We start from the raw sequence: 23377 nt of genomic DNA, 5'->3' as shown, positions 1-23377 counted from the left end.
ATATATATATGTGTGTGTGTGTGTGTGTGGTGTGTGTGTGTGTAATATTAAATACTAGAATTTTATGTCTACTCATGTAAATGCAAAATAAAGATATAATGTAACCGTTCAATCAGACGTGTCTGCAAAAAAATAATATTTAAGATCATAATCTGAAGTATCTCTAAAAATAAATCGAATACTGTTAACTGGGTGGATAATGATGCGTGGGGAGATCGAGAAAAACGACCATATCCGCCTCTCTCGTTCTTGAATTCACCCCGTTTTCTTGTAAAAGCGACTTTCGCGGTACAGAGGTTAACGTCGCGACCTAGACGCGAAAGCTCGTCCATATACACGTTAACTGATCTTTCCCCACGCCAACTGCATCATCGTGAGACCAAGGCGCTCGCGAGAACGAGCATTTTGGTGCTCCGTGCACCGTTACATCGAATTCCGGACGGGCATTTTGTCAGGATCCTGAATGTACACTTTATTCGAAACAAAGTAGCATGATATAACATGCAAATATAATTATATTTCATATTGTGCAAAATCATTTTGCTATCATTTTATATCACATAAATTATCATTTAAAGTTGCTTTTTCATTTATATTCATTCAATTTTATAAATTAAATCTACTCATATAAATTTTATAAAAAATATAAACGTTAACTGCAAATAATAATGTGAGAAGATATGCTCGATAAAATATAAAGTCTTGCGTAAATGTCTTCTCTTTAACTTATGTATATATATTGTAGCTTTTATAAACACATCAGCTGTCTAGATCCCACACTCATAATATGCAATATAACTTGGGACCGTTGTGCGATGATGAAAAAAGATAGTACGATTCAAACTGAAGGAGTACAACATTAACGATCAGATCTACTCGTAGAATGAATTATTATTTAGTACGTGTAACTGTACAGTCGTATTGTTATTTATAGTTGAAGCGTATACGTACTTTATAGGAAATGAAATCAGTGATAGAAATGCAGAAAGTATATAGAAGAAAGTTTTCAAACTCATTCCTCTCATACATGAGGAAACTTCCGGCAATTTAATAGAAAATAAGCCGAAAAGTCAGACGGCCCATTTTATATGCAGACATCGCTTTCGCTGCAGCACTACACTTACAATGTGCGAGAGTATCAGTATCCTTCGTAATTTGACATAGATATATGCTTGCGTATCTAGGAAAATTTATGTTATTATAAATGCACTAGTTCGCACGTACTACTGTGTTTTCTTTGCACGACAAATAATCGCATTGTAACGTCGTAACTTGTACCTTAGTCATAATCTTCTTTCACTCCCGTGATCATCAAACATGGAAAGATTAATTATTCTTCTCTGTCAGGTACAAATTATTATTATCTTGAAGTATTATGCATTGTATTCGAAAATTCCTCAATATTCTTTCGTATAGTATTCTTTTTCTATTTTTTTTAGCAACAAATCAGTTTGTATAAAAAAATATTACAAATATGTACATCAAATTATTTCAATGTAATTTAATCTATTATCTACATCAATATTTTATAAAAGAAAAGGGAATTCAATGTAACGCAATGTCCTCACTATTATTTTAATTTTTACTTGTAATTGCAGATACATATTTTTATTTCTTCTTTGTCCGTAATTATTAAAAAAACAAAAATTTAACATGCCGCAATTCTGAAGGGTTAGAACTAACATGCATTTCTATCGAATTGCGCTTTCCGTATATCACGGGATGATCAGCCGCTTCCGGTCTTCTCAGCAAACGGGGCCACTTGGTCAGCGGGTCCGTTCTATCCGATTCTCTGGATTGCGAGTGAGAATCGTATCGGACCGGTTTGCGTACAAGATAGTTCTCCGTTGTGCACCTGAGAGAGAACCGGTGTAATATCGCACATTGCGATTTTCACGTAATTAAAGAGGCATTTCGACAATAGTCTACTATCTACGAGCGATTCTGCGACCGGTATTTTTAGATAACGATATCTTCTGATTTAATCAAGAAAACCATAAATAAAAATTCTTTATTATTGTTAAAATAATAGTTTAATAGTAACATTTCTCATTTTCTAATCTTATTGAATTTAATATAAAATTTATAATATGCTTTTACTTACTTGTACTCTTTTTGTAAAATTTTATATTTTATAAACAATAAATTTTTGTACAAAATTTTCATTTCTTTTGCACTGCACATTTATAAAATTAGACACATTAAAAAAATTTATTATTTTGATTATATGTATATATATACATATATTCTGACACGTAAAAAATTTATAAGCTTAGACGTTTATGTCATTAATATCAATCTAAATGGTAATATATATCTAATTTAAACAATCATGGTAAAAACAGGTATAGAATGTACATATTAATGTTTAAATAATCACATCCTATTGATTGACTCATGCAAGAGTCATAAACGCTATTGATTATAGTAAATCTTTTTCCAGAAGATTAATTTTTTTCTCGATAAAAACTGTAATCTTTCTTGGATGTTTCAAATCCTTGAAATTTATGATAAAAATTAAACATTTAAAAGTAATTGCATAAAATATCGATTATATTCAAATTGTAATAATAGTAATTGTAAACTGTATAATAATTTTAAGAAATTTGTAAATAACTTTTTTTAAGTAAAAATGTTAAAATAATATTTTAAAATGGTTTAATACAATTAAATTTTGAACAAATTAAAAACCAAGAATACAGAATATAAATAAATATGATCATTTGTTTACTTAATTTTAAATATATTAATTCATCCACTTAATTTGAGAAGCATACATTTATATATCAATATGAACTTCTATATATTGTTTGATGCTATAATGCACAGATTGCTGAAGCTTTAATTTATCATTTATTTAATGATAGTTTCTTAGATTAGTTTTCACTTAGACGAGATTTTATGGAAAGTTGTAATAAAAATGCGTCATTTTCATTTTAATATAGTAAATTAGAAAAAAAATTAAGGGCGTTCTCCTTTACTTAATTTTATATCATAATGATTAACCCAATTGCGATAATTTTTATGATCTCGATGAACAAGTTAATCATATCACGCGAACATACTATGCATCGATTCTCGAAATTGCGAGCGTATCTCATAAAAGTAGCGCAGGGATAATAGGTAGAAACTAAGACAATAAGAAAGCTGACTGGACGCTATTATGCGTGTACGTGTATAGAAAGATTTAAGAATTTCCGACAACAGATATAAATAGAATATCTTTGAATATAAAATTTTAGACACCGACACAAAAATCTTAATTATATACGTAACTAACATAACTACAAATATATAACAACATATATACAATTAATATAAATTTATAAAAACCATATTAGCATACAATTTACAATAAAAATCGATGTATTAGAATGAAAATAATAAGTTTATTTCAAGAATACAATAAGTAAGTAAGGCAGATGGGAATCGACGTGGTTATTGGTACGCAATATTTAATTTACATAACATTTACTTTATTCTAAAAGTCAAGTATGACAAGTCATACATGTAAATTAAATATTGCGTACCAATAACCACGCTGATTCCCATCTGTCTTACTTACTTTTTGTATTTTTTATTTGGGGAATCTTGTTAAGTTTTTATTATTTTTATTTCAAGATTTTTATTAGAAAAGAGAAATAATCTTGCACATTCACACATAAATAAATACAAGATTGAGGCACATTCAAATACATATACAATACAACTTAATATAAAAGTAGTTATAATAATATAATTTCATTATTATAATTTCTAAGCATTACAATTTTTAATCATATGAACATTTTATACATAAATAATATTTGTAAGTAAAAATTTAACAATTTAATTATATAATCTGTATTTTTTTTAGAAATAATGTAATAAATATGTAAATAGATTAGGATTTATAATGCTGATATCCACGATATGCCAAATCGTGACCATAAGAATCTACATTTCCGTAATGATCTCCATAATAATCAAAATTCGAATGTGATTCATAAGGAGATTGAGCAACTCCGTTTTTAGTATATATTGGAGGATAATAATTTGGATAAGGTTTGTAAAACTTAAAAAAAGCTATTAGACCGGGTATGATAATTGTCAAAAATCCAAGGAATTTCTTGAATGAAGCTAATCCCAAAACCAAAGGCAATAATAGTAATAGCTTCACTTTGAAGAGCTTTAGAATAATCAAAAATGGTATAAGAAATTTTCTGAGCCGATGACGAGCTAAAACAGATTCAAAGTTTGTCTTAATAAATAATAAATTTACATTAAAAATTATTAAATAAACTTAAATTAAGTAATTAACTAACTAAGTAAAAAATCTAATCGTGCTTTTAATTTTTTTAATAACTTTAGATTAATAAAATATACAAAATTAAATAAAAACGATAAATAATTTTTAAATTAAATTTATTTATTATTAATTAATTGCTGTATATAATAGTAATTATCTAATAAAATGTTTAAGAAATAAAAAGATATGAGATACTTATTAAAAATAATATTCATACTATTTTTATAATATTTATTGAAAATATCATTCATTTATTAATCAATTTCAAACAATAAATCGGAAAATTAATTGATTATGTACAATGGCATTCTATTATGTATTCTATCATAACCGTGTTATAGTCGTCATAGATTAAGAAATTAATAATTGCTATAATAAAATAAAAAGAATAATATAATTTTCCTTTAAATAGACCCTCTAATTTACATTGTTCAAACATAAAAACAAATTTACTAGCGTTTACTGTATAAATATATAATATAATTACGTTCTTGCATTTTTGTAAACATTTTCTTAAACATCTTTATTTAAAATATTTAAGAAAAATTGTTGTAATAATTTAAAATAAATACTTACAAAATAATGTATCTTTCTTGTTCTCAAGCGTATCGATTTCATCAGCAATTTCATTTAAAAATCTCGGTTTATATGCATCATTAAAACCAGTCTCAACGTCAGGAATGGTCAATTCGAAAGTCATTGTTTTAACAAATCTTTCCATCTTTCTTTTCATAAAATTGACCATTTGATCCCATTCTGTTTCACCAGATCTGTTCAACATATTGTACTTTTAATTTAAAGAAAGCGCAATTTATATTTAATTATAATGATTCGAACAACATATTTGTTTACATTAAAAATTATTTTCTTTATAGATGCATGTAAATATTGTTATACGTGGAAGGGAATATTGATTTATATAATTACATATATAAAGTATCACATATTTTGTATAGATATAATGACATACCTAGGATCGTTAGAATATTCGTACGGCTGACGATGTACTTCCGTTACTACTTGATCAGACATTCGTTTAATTCGGATATTATCATTCAAGGAATATTCAGCATGATCGAAAAAGTCCGAAAAATAATTTAATGCTCGTGACTTGAAACATTCAGCAAAATCACCAGTTAAGCAACGTTCATTGACCTTTGCCAAATACGGATCAACATTTTGTCCAGTTCCAAGACCAATGTAATTAAATAAATCTTCTACATGTTGAACAGGATTAAATCCTCTCTGTTGCGATGTAACTTCTTTGGATTTTTCTGAAATTATAAATTTGTATATAATTCTAGTTTACAATTTTTTATTATATTAAACAAAATACTACAATTTAAAAGAATAATTAAAATAAATTATAATGATTTTCGATTGATATCGTCAGAGAATGTAGTATAATACTTTATTTGAATTATGTAATATCAAAAAAATAGACATTTATGAAAGTTTCATATACTATAATGCAACAAATTAAATATATAATTATTTAAAGTTATTAACAAAAATTTATTTATAGATACACCCGGTTTGACTTGCTACCGCGCATACATTTGACGCGAACCATAACCGTACGTCTCTTGACACACATAATTAATAGTTTCGAAAAATAAAATATCTTACCTTGCTTATCTGCTTCATGTTCGCTAGTGCTATCCTGAAATACAATTTTCCCAGTAGACTGGCAACATGCCAGCAAAGACAATACCAAAAGGATTCCTAGAATTACCAACAATCGCTGCAGTTGCATTCTGCTCTTCTCTTTACCTCACCTACAATAACGGGTCTCTTTATTAATATTTTATAACTATATAGAAATCAGAAAAAAAAACACAAATCACCATATCGATCGATACAAATGATTACCATTTAACTGCCATTTCTAAAATTATATATAAACTACCGCAAACTACCAATTTTTTCATTTCACTCAAATTATTTCTGTTATTTCGTTTTAAACGATACTTCTTTATTTTGCAAAATCAATGTGCAATTGAAATATTTTAGATGCACATATAAAATAAACAGTTATATTATTATTCAACGCGGAATATAACGATCACAGTGGAATATACTTTATATGTTTTTGATTTTTTTAGAAAATCGGAAAATTTTAATACAATTAGATATCTCACCAAACTGTCAAATTATCGTAATTCCATATTCTTTACACAACATCCTTGTCAAAAAACGTGGTGATTCCCAAGCAGCACTCACAGAACTGCGAGATCGACTGTTGGCAGTCGACGTGCTGGTTCACCAAGTGCCGTTAGATATGAGCGCACCAATCAGAAGTAAAGGATAAAAGCAAACGGGTGTCGGATTCCAATTTCTGATCACGCGCGTATTCCACTTGTGTAATAATAGTAATATATATCTCAGAGTCATCTTTCTGACCACAAATCTTTCAGTTAAGTTGTGAAATTGCAAAATAAATTATTGCTCCATATGATTATGAATTGTAATGATATCGGCGAAATGCTTTTAGATGAAGCAATAAGTAAACCGAAATTTTATAAATAAACAATAAGTTTAATAAGAGTAAATATATTTACTCTTTATTACTATAGTAATAAAAAATTCTCTTTCTCTCTAATAACATAAATTAAAAGAATACTATTAAAATAAACTTCAAACTTGAAAAAAAACAGCTAAAAAAGGGGATAAAAAATTGAAAATAATCGGAAATGTTAGATTATATTAACTTACCTTAATAATTGAAAATTAGAGCGTAAAAAGGGAGAATTATTTCATGTAAATTGAATACCACACGTTCCACAAAATTAATTAATATTGATAGACAGCGAGTTTGTCGAAACGTGTACTGGACACAGGTTTAATCGAAAACTTTATGACGCCTTGACACACGCACTATCTTCGTATTTATATGGGCGTTCTATCGAGTTCGGAGGAGGGATAGGATCCGTAAGTCGTTCCCAGAACGGCGAACAGGAAGATTTGTAAAAATTGAAAGTGAAAGTGGTGTCCGGAATAAGAACCGGAACTGGGTAGGCTTGAAACTGAGATGGAAGGTGCGCATCGATGTAGGAGGGAGGAAGTCAATGTATTGTACTTTCATCTCCGTTTTTTATACAATTTAACGTGCGTCATCGCCATATTAGGGAAGGGGTATTCTTTCTTATCGTTACCAATACTCCTTTTTCTCGTGCCGCAATATGGTTCCTGAGCTATAAATCACTTTCCTATGTATACGAGATAAAATTTTTTTTTTCTGTGAAGCGCGAATCTTTGATACGGAATTTCATTTATAACAAAATTTGATTAATTTGTCACATTATTCTATGCAATTGTTGTAACTCACGTTTTTAAAGAAAAAAAACTTTTTTATGGTCTTACAGTTTTATGTCTTATAGTTAAACAGGATTTTGATTACATAAATGATTATGTCGCACGCTGACGCATTGCGCTGCCTTACTTTGGAGAAACCCGCGTGACGTCATAAATCTTTTTATTAAATTGACGTACTCTGTACATCAATTTATAAATATATCATGCAATTACAGGGATAGTCGCAATTTTTTAATGAAATTAAAATTAATCTAAATACACATGCGTTCTGCGCGACACGTTTCTCGCTCGGATTACATAAATTAGAATTACCTTCATCCTCACCGCTCACGTCACATAAATAAATAAATCACTACCATTCATCGCAAGATTAAATCTTGTACACATGATAGTATTCAATAAATAAATATAAATTAAATATATAAATAATTGTCATTTTATACAACTCATCAAATAATTATTTATATATATTATTAAATTATTTACTGAACAGTTATTTGTGCAAATTATCTATTTAAGGAAATTGATATATTTTTCTTTAAGGTTTGCAAAAGTTTTGAGCAAGTTAAATTTGATGAAAATATTTTTTAGCATAATTATTGATCGTAAGCTTCTCAATATTCTCTTATAAAAAATTAAATTTTTCTAATAATTTCATATTAAAAGCAGATCTCATATGCATTTTTATTTTCAAGTCGCATTGTTACGTGAGAAGTAGACTGAATCACGTGTACCAGTCTTGTCAACTAAAGCGAAATATTGTGTAAATCGAGATGTTCTTGATTGTGTCAACACAGTTTCTATTTTCCACAATGCTTAGAAAATTATACTAATATTGGTTTGTCCACAATTATGTCGGCATGATCGAATGTCGTTTTGTTCTAAATGTAAAACATTTTCTGCTCTTACAATGCACTTTCATTAAATTTAACTTATATTTGTAATTGAATTATTATACTTATAATGCAAGAAAATGTATTATCTATTAAACATGTTTACAAAGCAATGTTAAATAATATAAACAATTGAAAAACATATTTAAAACTTCAATATAATTTTAATAATTTTTAAAATAATATCTTATAATTATTTATTATTTTATTAATTATTTATGTATGACAAAAAATGTATTTTAATCATTATAAACTTAATTCTGAATTTTTGTAAGAATAATTAATAACAGTTCTGAGACTTTAAAAAGTTACAGATGCGTGATATAATATCAACATTGAATCCTTGCTACAAATGATAATTTAGGAAACTGTGTATGGTACATCAAGAGCTCTTGTTTAATTGAAGGTTCGTATAATGGCGAATTAAAACTGTCTCAGGAGCTTCAAACGCAAATTAATTTCGGATTCTCTTATCTAAGATGACTATATCCCAAAGTTAAAAATTAAAATTATTTTGATAACTTTTAAATATTATTTTTATTCTAAAAGTTAATCAAATTTTTGGACAAAGAAAAATCGAAATTTTGCATCTTAAAGCTCCAAACGAACGCTTCGTGCGACCGTAGTAATCCACCACTAAGAATACCTACAAACTTTACTCGCGCGCAATATCTACGAACGAATGTTCAATCATTAGAACAAACGCTAAATCTTTCTTAGCGATTGCTCTAGTGCATCCGATTAGAATTATAGGCTTCTAAGCTCGCATATTCAACGAAGCGATCTGAGACGCGTCTCCTCTTTTTATTGCGTTTGCAATTAATAATAGCAATAACGAAAATAAGTTGACGTTCTCAGATCTTTCTGGCCTGAACGAGCTTGTTAATATCTTGATACGTCGCGAGCATCGCCTGATTTTGCTTCAGGGTTTGATCTTCACGAGCGTTCGCACAATTCGCATAAATCTCTTCGCACTTGACGCCATCCTGGCCGTCCTTGGCGGCCTTCATGTATCTGAAGAAACGCAGAACGTCGGGATTGTCGCTGCTGGGTTTCCTCAGCTCGTTCAGCTCCCTGGACAGCTGAGCAGAGACCAGGTTTGAGTATGGCGCGAAACGCGCGGGACTTCGATACATCGCGCACACCGCGTACTCCCTGCAGCCTTCCGTGTTGTGGCCGAGGCGGGAGAAAACGGCGTCTAGACGTGACAGCAGGGGCGAGTAGAACGGGTCGTAGTTCGTCAAAAGCAAAGAGCTCGTCGGGATCTCGTGGAAGACCTGCCGTCAATAATCAATATGCATGTTTACAGCTGCGTATATTTAATGGTCACTGTATCCGTTACACGCGGGCAGCTAAACGCCGAACGAGTTAAAACGCGAAGCAAACAAGGAAGTAGGTCGCGCGAATCTCAATGACCGATGTCAATAGCCGAATAGTATCAAAGGTGGAAAGCACGGTCATCTCCGTTCATCGACGGTGCGAAAAAAATGCCAAAGTAGGAAAAAAGATGAATATTCTAATGGCACACTTACCCAGTTTATTATTCGATCAAACATTAACAAACAATTCTTTCGAACTGTTCGCGAACTCTTAATGCAAAACAACAATATGAATTTCTTAACAGGAGTCATTTGGTAAGAATTATTACTATTACATAATCAAGAATTCTATTAAATATTAATAAGTAAAGTCCTGATTTATAGCATCATTTAAACTTCCTCGTTAAATATATGGATAGCATTAGTGTTATTTGAGTTCAAAAAAAAGAAAGTGGTGCGGTGACTTGAAAACCATTCGTTTATTTTGTGACGAGAAAATGTACGAGATCTGCAAGTAATTGCGCATTACTCACCTTAAAATCCTGTTTCTTAGAAAGTCCGTGTGCAGCCACGTGTCGCGTATAGTAACGATCCGAAATCGCATTTGCGTGAGATATTCTCGAATCGACAAATCCATAGCGGTTCGCAATATCCGGAGTTTTCTGCGTCTGCATCATACTCTCGTCGTACATGGCGGATGCTGGTAACGTGCCTACCGGTTGTCGCGTCAGATAGTCATCATTATAAAGATCAGCATTATCCTTGAACTCGAAATTCTCTTCCGATCCGGCCACGGGTGCGGCATGCGAAGATTGCGCGAAGGAGGAAACACCTGTAATTTGTGCGTAACATGTATTTACACTTTTAGTTCAGGATGCTTTCTTCATTAATATTAATGCTACTATGTGAAAAGACGGAGAAACCGTTTTATGAACAAAGATCTAATTTCATGTATACGCTGTTTTTCAATTCTGTTCTCAATATTTTAACTACATTTTCCAAATTTTAAAAGATTTTACAAAAACAAAATCTATAAAAAATCGATTGAAAAGTAAAAATTTATATTATAAAATTATCTTTGAAGCAATCAATTACTAAAAAAACTTATTAATTTTTCAATATTAAATAATATTATACGCAAACATTGATTAAAGACTTACCGTCTTTTATAAATAGCATATTCTTTGACAAAGAAATAAAATATAATCATATGGTTACTAATTACTATACAAATTTTTTCGAAATATTTACAATACTTTTGTAAAAAAATTTACCGAATGTAAAACACGTACCTTTTCCAACGATATTACCAATGCTGCCGATGATGCTGGGTAGGAAAAGAGCGAGTAACACGCTCTTAATTATTTGTATGCCGAAGAACAGGGGGAGCAACAGTTTCTTCAGACCGAATGCTAGAAAACCAAGTCCGAATCCTGTTAAAAAGGAACTCTTTCCCTGAAACACGGCTGAAAGCAAAAGTACCAGCTCGTTAAAGCCCTGCGGTTAGCCCTGCAAGCCATGCTGCAAGCAGCATCTTTTTTTCATATTCTACTTCTCCAACTCCACGTGCCACGCGTTTTGCTGAAACACTCCACGTGTGAATAAAAAATATTCACCGTAATTATAATTAATTTGACTGCTCGCACAATGTTACACGCCTCGTTTTTCCTCATACCCGTTTTATCGCTGGTTTAGTTCGCATTTTTGCCAATTAGCATGGACCCAACCTCGTTACTTGATTTAACTCCAAAAAGCCAATTCATGAAGTTAAAGCTTTCTCTCACACCCTAATTTTATTATGCCAGATCGTGCTTACGAGCGTACTAGATTCGTCGCTTATCAGGTAGTTAAAAAAATTAATTTGAATAGTTTATCTTTTAAAAGATAATAATTTTTTAGAAAAAATATTTGCAATAACTGCATTTTTATAAAAAAAGAAATCATAAAAATATCTTGAATATCAAGTTGAAAGGTGGAAATACGAAAGATTGCGTTGTTTTCCTTTCTAATGAACTACTCAATTACTTTCACTCCGCATCAATTAGGGATTATGCAATCGCTTTACAGTAAGCATCCCACTATACGGATGATGATCGATATTATATCGCTCAATATAAATGATCGTAGTTCCATAAAATCCACCTTTCGCATCGACAAAAGTAACGACACTAGTACACACGCGACAAAAATCTGTAGCAAGCGGTCTAGAAACTCACAACCGAAGAACGTCCTGGCTTTCCTTGCAAGATTCAGATCCTTATTCAGCTGTATCTTCATCACGTGTGTCCTGGCGTAACGATGAACCTTGTCCAGAAGATTCAAATCCGGATCGTCTTTCTTCTGATCGTTGCACGCGACGCTGGTTTCAGGGTTTCTTATTATCTGCACAGAGTCCGTTACGTTGTACGTGTCAACCCTCGAGAGTTGATCTAAAAACTTCGAGAAATCCTTCCGTATACAGGAGACCGTGAGCTTCCCTCTGCATTCTGTCGAATTTAACGGAGATTGACTGGTCGTTGAATTTATTTCAACTGGATTAGCTGTAACATTAGCCATCTTCGTCGGCTCGATCTGATAATTTGCTTTGTCGTCCACGTGAGGCTCGATGTCAAACTTTGTTGGTTTTCCATGCATATTGTGCGGATGATCACGCAGGAGCTCGTCAGTTTTGTTTTCAGATTCGTGAGAAAGCGACACCTCGTTCTCTTCGACGATGTCGTCATTGTGGCGCGCGGTCTCGTTCAAGGACGCAACCTCCGTGTAGACCTTGACCCCCGCGACAGAATGAAGGCACGCAACAGCCAGGAGCACAATCGAGAATATCACGGCTGCTCTCCCTTTTGCCATTGTCCGATCCATGAAAAAGGCACCGGGTGCTTGGCTATTGCCTGTTGGCTAGCTACAGTTATTACGAAAGGAGAACTGCATCTCGTCCTGCGACTTCGTTTTCTGAAATAAGACAAATCAATGAAAACACGTAAGAATTACACGCTTTAAAATTAAATAACATAAAGTAACAAATTGTTACACTAAAAATATAAGCGTAAAAATAACACTATAAATTCGTAATTGAGAAACTGATAAAAAGAAAGCAGAAAAGTACAAGACATAAAGTTTCAAAAATAAATTTGTATAGGCACATATAAAATTATTTTGTAGTGCTACTTTAAAAAAAACAAAAATAAATTGTGTGAAATTGTAAAATAATAATACTAGATGTTTTATTAATATTTATTTTTAAGTTATTGAACTTTATCAATTTCTTAATTATTAAGAAAAATACGTATATAAACAGTAATATATAAAAAAATATTAATTTATTAATATTACTAATATTATTATTATTCAAATTATGGAGTAAGAAAATCAGTAATAACATGGTATTCTCAGACAGGTAAAACTCGATTATGTTAGATATATCAGTCGTGCATGTGTCTTTCCTTTGTAACCAGTCAGCTGATTCTTTCATTCATATGGGTAAACTGCTAAAGATCCTATTAAATATTGGTAATACATATTGGTAATAAATTAATTGAACAAATTCTATTTCTAACAATTTATCGATATCTGCATAAACTATATGTTATTTTTATTTAAAAAATTTATATATTTTTTAAGTTATATAATCATATCTTTTTAAGTCAATCAACAACAAATAATCAAAAATATTTCTCTTATCATTTTTAAATATGGTACATCATTAAGTTAATATTAATTATATAATTCTATATTATCCCAATTATTTCTTAATATACATATTTTAATAAAATTAAATTAAAAAGTTTAAATCGACAAAAAAATCCTTATCTCATAACATTTTATTTTGTCAAAAAACTGTATCTATATATATATACACATAATATAATAAAATACAAAAATAAAAAATTTTTAAAAGTATGTGTATGTGTATACATAAATTTAAGTGATAATTTAGTCATTAAGGATCCAACAGTGCACGTGTGCAGTTAGAATTCATAACCGTATACAAAGTGTACGGTTATACAAGTGTCTTTTCTGTTCTAATATAATCTCATTGACAATGCTCCGTCTATGTATTTTTTTCTACATGTGCATGTTAAAGACAATTTCATTCACCGATAAAATGCATGACGACCTATGGAAGACTATTAGTTGGTACTTTATATTGCAAATGAGGCTGTACTCACTTTCACGATATATCTCTGACATTAACAATCTGCCCGCACCTAGATCAAACAATCGGCGTCAATTTCAGCAACCGAATGACTTCTTTTAATATTGAAAAACGACCGGTCGAACAGTCCGCGCCTGAATGATCAAGCGGCCAGAAAGCCGGAATCGTGTACGACGTCCAATACTGTACTGGCAGCCGGTCTCCGTAGGATCGGCTCGACTGACCCGATCTGGGTTACCCGGCCATCCGTCTGTCCGTCCCTCTATCCATTCCTTTCCGCCTTCCTCGCTCACCACGTTCGTTCATTCGTCCATTCGTTCCCGCCATTCGATTTTGGATCTACCCTTCTTCCAAGGAAGAATCGACTATAATATGACTATTAGTCGAGGGGGAAATTTTCTCATACAAATCAATCGAATTTGTCAATGGTCTATAACTACTGAAAACATATACTCCACACGGACGATTTCACTTGGCGGTATTTTGGCGAATGACCAGATCAGTGAGTTCAATGAGCCTGACCGGACACCGCCCAATGACACAGAGAGGAGATGGTTCTCCAAGGCAATTATTGATGAATAGATCTTAATTTAATCAAAAAGAGGGGAGGGAGAGGAAGAGAAAGAGAAAAAGAGGTAAATTATATATGAGGGGGGATGATCAAAATAAATCTAAGTTAATCTAAGAGTTCCCAATGGGTTCAGTCTATATTTATCTTTGAGAATACCTCTATGGTTTTAGAATTAGTCCTTTGTATTATTTAAGAGAAATATAGGATAAAGTACAATATATAACAAATAATCAAATCTCTTTCTTAGTTAACTATAAATTGTTAAGGAATTCGTCCACACAGCCAAAATAAAATCTTTCAAAACGAAGATGTGATACTAAATCCTATAAAAGCTTTTGCAATAATCTCTTGTAGCAATTATACTCTTTTATAACAACAAGAAAAATAAAGCTTGATTAGTTAAGATCACTCTTTCATATCCGTTTAATCGTTAAGCACAAAAAGCAGCGATTTTTGTTAAATCTTTTTTGTGTGATCTACTTTTCATATGGAAACTATCTTCGGTTGTGACGTCAGCGAAGATCACTCGTTCAAGTCCAATCGAATTAGTCACGAGTTCAATCGCGGTTGCACACCTTTACAAACGATTTCTCTTGTGTTTTCTCGGAAGTCTACCGCTCCCGAATAATGCCTGTGACCTCCGAAAAACTGGTTTACCTGATTTAGGTTTCCTCTACATTGACGTGTCGGCCAGACTTTTTTCGTCTTATAATAGACCTGACAGATGATTCGATTACTACAAAATGATTACCATTTACATTTGACATCACGGTACACATGCCCCGTGTTTCAAAATACTATTTACTAATAGATATTGACGTTAGAAGGAAGAAACCCGTTATAACATAACGCCAAAAGAATTTTTACAAGAACGTTGTAGAATGCTGCCAATGTTGTCAAACAAAAACAAATTTTCTAGAACTTTATAGCTGACAAATTTTGCATCGTAAATTGCGAAGAGCTTGTAGAAAACGGTAATAAAATAAAACGGCATTTTTTTACAAATGTGTAAGACAATGCTAATAACAGTTTTTAAATATTTAAATGCAATTTTTATGTGAATATTTTAAATTGCAAAGAAGCAATTTCAGAATAAGCAAGTCTCTTTTGAATTCCTTAAAAATAGTATATATCTTTTTATCAGAATTTTACAGTAAATTTGAAATTCAGATTTAAAAAAATTAACTTTTATCAAATTTCCTTATGCAAAAGTATATATTTTTTAAAAAGAGGGTCATGCCAGTGTGTCACTACTTTTGGTTTAAGTTTCACGTTCAAGGCGGTGATACACCTATATAGAATCGTTCGTTCGTTTTTCAAAAACATAAGTGATATAATCATCCTCTGTATTTCTATTTTTATTATACTTTTCATAGAAAAAAAGAGAGAGAGACAAAAAGAAAGATTCTTTCCAAATATTCCAAGTATTGGTATTCATATCCAGCTCACCATGCATTAAAATTAATCAGAAGTTATAAATACTTTATTTTCAAACACATGGAAATAATGACATGTGTTTGACATGGAAAAAATTACATTTTTACAAATACTTTTATATTAACATGTGTGATGTAAATAACAAATACGATGCAATGATATAATTTTCTATCAATTGGTGTGTTAACAAAACGAAATGTGAAAAATATTATAATGTGCACTTCAAATAAGGAAAGGGATGAACTATTTCATTATTCTACAATTTTATTTTTCTTATAACTATAGTCATACACACACACACACACACGCACACGCACACGCACACGCACACGCACACGCACACATATGCACACAAATACAAATGAAAAATATAATATTAAACATGCAACACGCTTTCAATGAACATTTTCAATGCACAATTAAAAAATTTCAAATAATAATGGATTAAAACGAAATGGATACTAATTATCATCATTTGCAAGAATTTTCTCTTGTTTATTCTTATTTTATTAAAAATTATCCATACACATAGTATGACAAGCGACACTAAAAATCTGACAGACATAATATTTCATATAATATCCATAAGAATTAAATTATCGAGATATCTTTTCTCTGAGAGTCAGTCGTTCATCACAATATAAATTTGACTTCCGCAAACAATTTTCATTTAAGAAAAAGGAAGGACTGTCCTATTTAAGCTAGACCTTCAATTGTTCACGCGGCTTTGCTTTCCGTGAACTTCATCTGTGGCATCCTGAGAAGCACCTCCGGTGCTTAACGCACACCATTCAAAACCGTCTACGTCATGCGCGCACATGAATCAAGTACATATGAATCGTACAATGTGCAGGAAATACGTTCGACGCAGATACGGATACGCAAGTCGAACGCCGTGACATGGACGATGGTCCGTTACATTAATGCGACTTTTTCGTTCGCGTATAACGTAAGAACGTAACGGTCGAGTTGCCGCGGACGAGTGCACGTCGCGTATCGATCGCCTATCCTGTAGCGATGCGCGATGTGTCGCTTCCGATTCGCGTTTCCTATCGCGTCGTGGAGCCCAGGTATTGTTGTCACTTTATCGCTCGCCATCAAAGTGTCGGAAGACTTTCTTTTTATTATTCTACATGTCTCCTGTGGACAAACAATATCTATTCTTTCAATAGAAAATATTAAAAATCATAAGAATAATGAAAAATAAATTCTTTATGAAATAAAAAAAAGTCGGTTTAAGTCAGAGTAGCGACGTCAGAAACGCGCGTTGGGAAGTCCGAGAAAAACACACGCCGGGAAACTAAGATTAATCCTATCAATGAACACGTAGCGGTTCAAGAAAAGCGTATCGAAGAAGGGAAAGGGTGAGAGCAAAATTCACCAGCTGTAACCGTCATCTGGGGGCCAAAAATATATGTCGACGACAAGTACGATGACTGGGCTCTCGCCGTGCACTGTCCGCGAGCCGATAACGGTCTTCGATCGGCTCATACATGGATTACATGTGTATGCACACGGACACACCGGTCAAAGTAGACGCACGGACACATTACAGCGACACATGAGTTGGTTCGTGAACGCGTTTGAGCCACAAACCGGGCGCTTGTCCAAATCTGTCAGTAGGTCAGTAGAGGGGCCATCGTACTCGGTCGAGTGACCTTGACCACAAGCGATCCTCCTGAGTCCTGCCCTAGTATGGTCTTTCCGATTTTCACTTCGAAATTTGAGGAAAGATTGTGAGAAATACAGCACAGGAGCACGCCAAATGCTTATGGTGTCAAAGATCAATAAACACTTTACGGTATATCAATGTAATCATGTATTTATCATATTTAGAAACCGACTAAAGACGATTGAACTTGCATTACTTAAACCTGAATGAACTCCACACTTGGCGTGCTGACTGTACTGTAGTACAATTATACTTTAACGTAAATATTTATTATTTGATAACTCCAATAAAAAGTAGTATAATTGCATTTTTTTTTTAATTTTACAATTACACTCAAGTATATAAATAAGCCTCTAGAAAAGTTTCGCAAATATTTATTATTAATGTCGTCGAGTTATAAGTCAGTTCTAATCAGCAACGAACATGTATCCGATATCATTTTAATGTTAAATTAGCAATAAATAATATAGAAATGAGAGATAAAAGATAGAAAGTTGTATAAATTAACATTTTAAAAAATTAAAGAAGACCGGTATTTTACCGTGTGTTCCCGTTTGTTTAATGCGACTTTTAAGGAAAACCCGGATGTATCCTTAACACCGTACCCTTCCTCAAAACCCGCAAAGGTTAAAATATATCGACACGTTCCTCAAATAACGGTAAACTATGTGAAAGTTATTTCACGAGTGTTCTTTGCTAGAATAAGCGACGAACGAGCGTAGCCGAGATAAACGTAGCGTTTGGCGACGTTCATTCAGCGCGTATCAATTCACCGTGATTGCCACGAGCAATTTTACAGGAAATTACACGATTACTAAGATTACACGGATCACAATTAGATTAATCGTAATTGCACTACTTGTCAAAGTGTTATTTCGCGTGCTTCGATATAATTGACTCGCATCTACAGCTCGCCTTCGGAAAATTATCCAAAGATAACAAATACGACATTCTCGTCGATGGTCACGATATCAATCTGCAATATTTTCACCCGTAAGGATTGCGTAGTATCTGATAACTCGGATATCCCAACTGGTAATCGTTTCTATGCCAATTACTGTCATCTTGTCCATATCCTGCAAAGGAAATGTCGAAACGTGTTACAAGTTTATGATGTTCTTAGCAAATAGACATAAAGATCTTTATTTAGATGTGCAAATTTTGTGTGGGAAAAGTTTCAGAATTATTGACACCAAATATTCGTGATACGTGACGTGACATTAAAGGAAATATTGAATATAAATATGTCAAACACAAAACACTATCAGAACGAATACTGACAGCTGTTTCAAATGTAATACTTGTCGCTGTTGGCCAATATTAAATATGTTTATGCTAACATAAATACGTCATGTGTATTAGTCTGTAAAGATGTATCATCTGTTACAGCTGAGCGACGCTATCTTAACTTAGCCTACATAATATATAATTATGCAAACTACCACGTTGTGCCAATTATTTTTGTGTTTGATAAGAAAGTTTATTTTATACATTAACATACATAACTCAACAACATAAAATTAAATAATGACAAATTTTTATTGTAAAACAAATGCAATTTTTAGACATGAATAAATAATAAAATTATAATTTTAAAATGTATAAATGTACGTATAATTAAATATATAATCTGATCTAGCATGATATTTTTGCGATTGTCAAAGATAAATAAGAAATAATTCTGAAATAATTTTACCTGTTGGATAATCTGCTGATGTGTCCGCTGCGGTGGACCACAGATGGAAAGGATGTCCATGATGCGCATGAGAATGTGGCACTTTGCAAATCTTTAAATGCGCAAATACTGATGGTAAAATTAACGATCCAAGTACGAGAAGCTTTTTGATAAAATGAACTCCTAGGAAAATTGGTAATAGCAGTAGCTTCAGTTTTACTAAATTTAATAATATAAGAACCGGGAGAATTATAGACTTCTTCTTCTTGAAAATTCGCCAATCGCCTGTAATGCGAACAACTTATTATTTTTCTCTTTCTCGAAAATCGCCAAACATTATTACAGACTGTACGACTATTGACATCATTGCCGTTACAAGAAATATAAGGTAGTAAACTCTGCCATTTCGCCGTTCATCGCTTCTTTTAAATATATGGAAATATATGGAACATTACAGCAGATTGCATAGCTTTTGCAATGATAATACTTGTTACGTTCTCCGTTACCCGAAATAAAGTGCAATAGAAGCTACGATTATGGTCGGACACGTTAGAATTCGAATGTTCCGTTATATAGAACAGTAAGTACACCTTCTTTTGTTATTGCCAAGAGATCAATATATCATTACAAGAATTTTATATTTTTTTAAAAACTTTAAAAAAAAAGTATAAAGCACAATAATGTCCATCATCAGTTTATCATATTTAACGCAGACAAAGAGAATATCTGATTAAAAAAAAGGAAAAAGAAATTGTAAAAAGTATAATATAACAAAAAATATTGTCAAAAATATTTAATCTTTTAGCAAATTTGCTAAAATTTTACCTTCCGGTTCTTTGCTGTCCTTCAGCCGATCAAGTTCATCCTCATCCATAAACATCAAATTCGAGGAAAAGTCTCTGGCAACTGCCGAGTTGTCTATCGTATATACAATGGCACGTTTTGTCAATAAATCCTCTACACTATCTCTAACAAAGTTCAGAGCTTCCGTTATGCCACTTTTAAATGCTCGAGAACGTGGCAAATAGGGCAAAAAGGATTGCTTGTAAATCGATGGTATCCTTATTATTCGAAATGGCCCATAATTAAATTCCTAAATTATAATAATTTGCTTTAATTGACTAATTAATTAATATGTATAATTATTTCTTTAAAAATATAAATTACGCATACATATTTACAGTTGTTATTGTTTAATATGTTATCAATTTTACAGAGAGAGAGTTATTTACGTTTAATTAATTCTTTGGATACTGTTATAATTCTGTTAGTAATATTTAAACGTAAATAAAATCAAAATTATAAAAATAATAAATATTAAAAATTGAATACTTCAATAATTTATTATAAAAATAAAAAATATAAATTATAGTATATTTATTCAGTTGTATCTTATTTATTACAATTAATGTTATACGCAATATAAGTTATTAATTGCTAATTTTTTAAATATAATTAAATTTTATGTAAAAGTATAAACACGTACCTTTTCTTTCACTATTGTGTTCAACCATTTCGCGACTTTATATTTGCCGCAAGTTGTATAATCTTTTTTTAAACTGCAGTCCATTTGACATTTTTGAACAAAAAGATCCGTTGTATTATCAAAAACCAACGAATAAGTCCGTCGTGAACAAATAATCAACAAGATAAACATCCAGCACGATACTTGGGTCACTCTTGGACATTCGATTTTGCGAGACCATTTGATAACTTCAAAATATTGGCACTTCATAATTTATGTCAATGACTTTAACTTTGCACTATTGTTTTGAATTTTGTTAGCTTCGATCAATCGGTTTATATTTCATTGCCGACAGTAGTGATGATCACCCGTCTCGCTTCGAATTCTTGTATAGTCATTTTTAATCGTGAGGATTGCATCAATCATTCGAATCATCGAGATGTACCACATCGAGAGAGAATGTCAAAATTAATCAAAGGAAATTATAAGTGATGTTATAAAATTTGAAGCGAATTATCGCATAATGTCACGCACTCTTTTCACAAAATGATGCAGGATGATGCACGTTGCAGAAAGGCGAGATTAGGTGCACACGCTCACTGACAGTGGTTAGAAGGTGTTCTGACCATTTATACGGTGTGCATTTAGGTCGGTGGGGGTAACGGTCCATGGCTTAGATAATACTGTGCAGAGATTGCTCCTGCATTCTACGCGATACGACGTCTCGAGAGTCACTCGAGAACTCGCTGATGGTCGCTAGCTAGTCGTGGAAATTCTACGTAATGACAATGAAACAAACTCATCGCACCATAAAATTCGTGATACATTAAACGGAATATTTTAAAACTGAAGAAAGAGTGCCAGAAAGATTATTCAATTATGGCAAAAATACTTTGCGGTAGATTTATAAATATTCTTTGCTAATAATTTTCGTTTTCTCGTATTTGCAAAAAATATAAAAAAGCATTCAACATAATTTGTATATAAAAAAAATCAAGCTGCTTCCAAAGCATCAATTTAATTATCTTGCCCATTATCGATCCATTAAAACCGAATAAGGAAATCCTAAAATGCATACGTACTTATTTTTGACTAAACAGGAATATATAATTTTAACGGTATATCGCAGCTGCACAACTAGTTGTCAGTCTAATAGCTACTAGACAATCAGAAAGATATTTCAGACTTTAGGCTTAGCTGGAGGAACAGTGGTGAACCACACCGTATTAAATGTTGTATACTACATTTTCGTTCTATATTACGATTAGCAAGCAAGAATATTTTCTATATCGAATTTGCAGAAAGAGAGCAAATGGCGGCACGTGTCGTGATGATCATGAACAATGACCGTCCTTCCGTTCGCCATATTAAAGATCCAGCGAAGGGTCTTCTCCGCGACATTCTCTTCCATGTAATTGCGACATTCCTCGCGGCTGGTGGAAGCGCTACATTTTCTGGTGCACCCACCCGCAACGGCCGCTCAGTTTTTTTAACGTAGATAATTACAGGTAACGTTATAATTCATAAATTATCCCTTTGTAAAGAGGAAATTAAATAAAATTGAGCGTGCTCTAATTTGTTTTTTTAGAAAATATTCTCCTACTAGCGAAATCTGAAATCAAATCCCATGTAATCCTTGTAGTATTCATTTTTTTAGCAAAAGAATATTAAGATTTGAACAATCTTCCCACTAAAACTATCTAAACTTAATTGAAAATTATGAATTTCTCATAAATTCACATTCAGAGAAATGCAATTCAAGATAATATAACATTATATCCGGTTTAATTTTAATTTGAGGTTAATCTATGAAGAAATCTAATATCGAATATTAAGAAACACGAAGAAAAGTGATGCGTAGTCGGGTTTTCACTATAAACTCACAATTCTAAATTATTCCAAGAATAAGAAAAAATACAAGAAAATGTATAATGTTATAAATTGAGTGTTATATAACAGCCAGTAAACGTGTAAAGGGTAACTACAAGAAGCGGATAGAAGGCGATTGATTGACCTATTAACGCATTGCAATCTTCAGGTGGAATCAGGATATTATGCACACACGTATTAGCGGTACAGCCTCTTTCCGTAACCGGTTTGCACAGACAGTCGTCTGCTTTACTTTGGCCTCGCATCGAACTGTTTAAAAAAATCCAGTGCAATTTTTAAAAACTATTTTTCTTCCTTAATCAATGTTTGATTTTCTCAGCATGTTTGATTTGTGTTAAAACATAACTTATAAGCAAACATCGTTGAAACGACATGTCATTAACATGAAGTAAACAGAGATAAGAGTAAATATTAAAGAAATAAACATCTACTGTTGAAAATATTCTTAAAAAATATATAAATCTTTATATTATGCTTCATTTTATGGTTTTTATAGACGACATTCTTGACTTGAAATTACAGATTATACATATGTTAGAAATTACATATGTTTTAAGTTAAGAACTATATATGTCTCTTTTTCTATTGCTCATAACGACATATAATTACTGCTTATGCTATTTACAATTTTACTGATCCAATCAGATAAGTAATTCACAATCGTTATAAATTTTGGTAACTTATATAGATAATGTATTA

At 31.9% G+C, this 23377-nt stretch overlaps 3 protein-coding genes across 6 annotated transcripts; all 3 read right to left on the bottom strand.

The window, feature by feature from the left end:
- Positions 1–3804: 3804 nt before the first annotated feature.
- Positions 3805–7173, bottom strand: LOC105459363. 2 transcript variants are annotated; one of them, XM_011705314.1, is made up of 5 exons: positions 7004–7173; positions 5918–6066; positions 5259–5562; positions 4865–5058; positions 3805–4218 (listed from the first exon to the last, which is right to left on the bottom strand). In XM_011705314.1, exons 2-5 carry the CDS (start codon positions 6042–6044, stop codon positions 3884–3886), a joined length of 960 nt encoding a protein of 319 aa, XP_011703616.1. In that variant the 5' UTR covers positions 6045–6066; positions 7004–7173; the 3' UTR covers positions 3805–3883. The 2 variants fall into 2 exon arrangements, with proteins under 2 accessions (XP_011703616.1, XP_011703617.1); XM_011705315.1 differs by lacking the exon at positions 7004–7173 and adding an exon at positions 6430–6836.
- A 1541-nt stretch (positions 7174–8714) lies between these two features.
- LOC105459362 lies at positions 8715–14173 on the bottom strand. Of its 2 annotated transcripts, none has more exons than XM_011705312.1 (5): positions 13982–14173; positions 12032–12764; positions 11108–11281; positions 10349–10647; positions 8715–9773 (listed from the first exon to the last, which is right to left on the bottom strand). In XM_011705312.1, exons 2-5 carry the CDS (start codon positions 12672–12674, stop codon positions 9351–9353), a joined length of 1539 nt encoding a protein of 512 aa, XP_011703614.1. In that variant the 5' UTR covers positions 12675–12764; positions 13982–14173; the 3' UTR covers positions 8715–9350. The 2 variants fall into 2 exon arrangements, with proteins under 2 accessions (XP_011703614.1, XP_011703615.1); XM_011705313.1 differs by having other exon boundaries at positions 11108–11227.
- Positions 14174–17428: 3255 nt separating this feature from the next.
- Positions 17429–21659, bottom strand: LOC105459361. Of its 2 annotated transcripts, XM_011705310.1 has the most exons (5): positions 21323–21659; positions 20810–21173; positions 20149–20416; positions 19345–19608; positions 17429–18724 (listed from the first exon to the last, which is right to left on the bottom strand). In XM_011705310.1, the coding sequence occupies exons 2-5, from the start codon at positions 21056–21058 to the stop codon at positions 18636–18638; spliced, it is 870 nt and encodes a 289-aa protein (XP_011703612.1). In that variant the 5' UTR covers positions 21059–21173; positions 21323–21659; the 3' UTR covers positions 17429–18635. The 2 variants fall into 2 exon arrangements, with proteins under 2 accessions (XP_011703612.1, XP_011703611.1); XM_011705309.1 differs by having other exon boundaries at positions 20810–21659.
- Positions 21660–23377: the final 1718 nt, after the last annotated feature.

This window comes from Wasmannia auropunctata, unplaced genomic scaffold (assembly GCF_000956235.1).
Source record: "Wasmannia auropunctata unplaced genomic scaffold, wasmannia.A_1.0 LD334196.1, whole genome shotgun sequence".
In the NCBI taxonomy this organism is placed as follows: Eukaryota; Metazoa; Arthropoda; class Insecta; order Hymenoptera; family Formicidae; genus Wasmannia; species Wasmannia auropunctata.
Note: the sequence above shows the minus strand (reverse complement) of the source record. Positions and strands in the feature narration are given on the sequence as shown.

Bases quoted from the DNA above. Each gene is read 5' to 3' on its own strand.
- LOC105459363 (XM_011705314.1), bottom strand. From the start codon at position 6,044: ATGCAACTGCAGCGATTGTTGGTAATTCTAGGAATCCTTTTGGTATTG. The intron at 5,563-5,917 runs GTAAGATATTTT...TTATAATTTCAG, and splicing joins ACATGAAGCAGATAAGCAAG to AAAAATCCAAAGAAGTTACA. The intron at 4,219-4,864 runs GTAAGTATTTAT...AATCTGTTTTAG, and splicing joins CAAGAAAGATACATTATTTT to CTCGTCATCGGCTCAGAAAA.
- LOC105459362 (XM_011705312.1), bottom strand. From the start codon at position 12,674: ATGGATCGGACAATGGCAAAAGGGAGAGCAGCCGTGATATTCTCGATT. The intron at 10,648-11,107 runs GTACGTGTTTTA...CACAAATTACAG, and splicing joins TGGTAATATCGTTGGAAAAG to GTGTTTCCTCCTTCGCGCAA. The intron at 9,774-10,348 runs GTGAGTAATGCG...TATTGACGGCAG, and splicing joins CTAAGAAACAGGATTTTAAG to GTCTTCCACGAGATCCCGAC.
- LOC105459361 (XM_011705309.1), bottom strand. From the start codon at position 21,058: ATGAAGTGCCAATATTTTGAAGTTATCAAATGGTCTCGCAAAATCGAA. The intron at 20,417-20,809 runs GTACGTGTTTAT...ATTATAATTTAG, and splicing joins ACACAATAGTGAAAGAAAAG to GAATTTAATTATGGGCCATT. The intron at 18,725-19,344 runs GTAAAATTATTT...TTTCCTTTGCAG, and splicing joins ATCAGCAGATTATCCAACAG to GATATGGACAAGATGACAGT.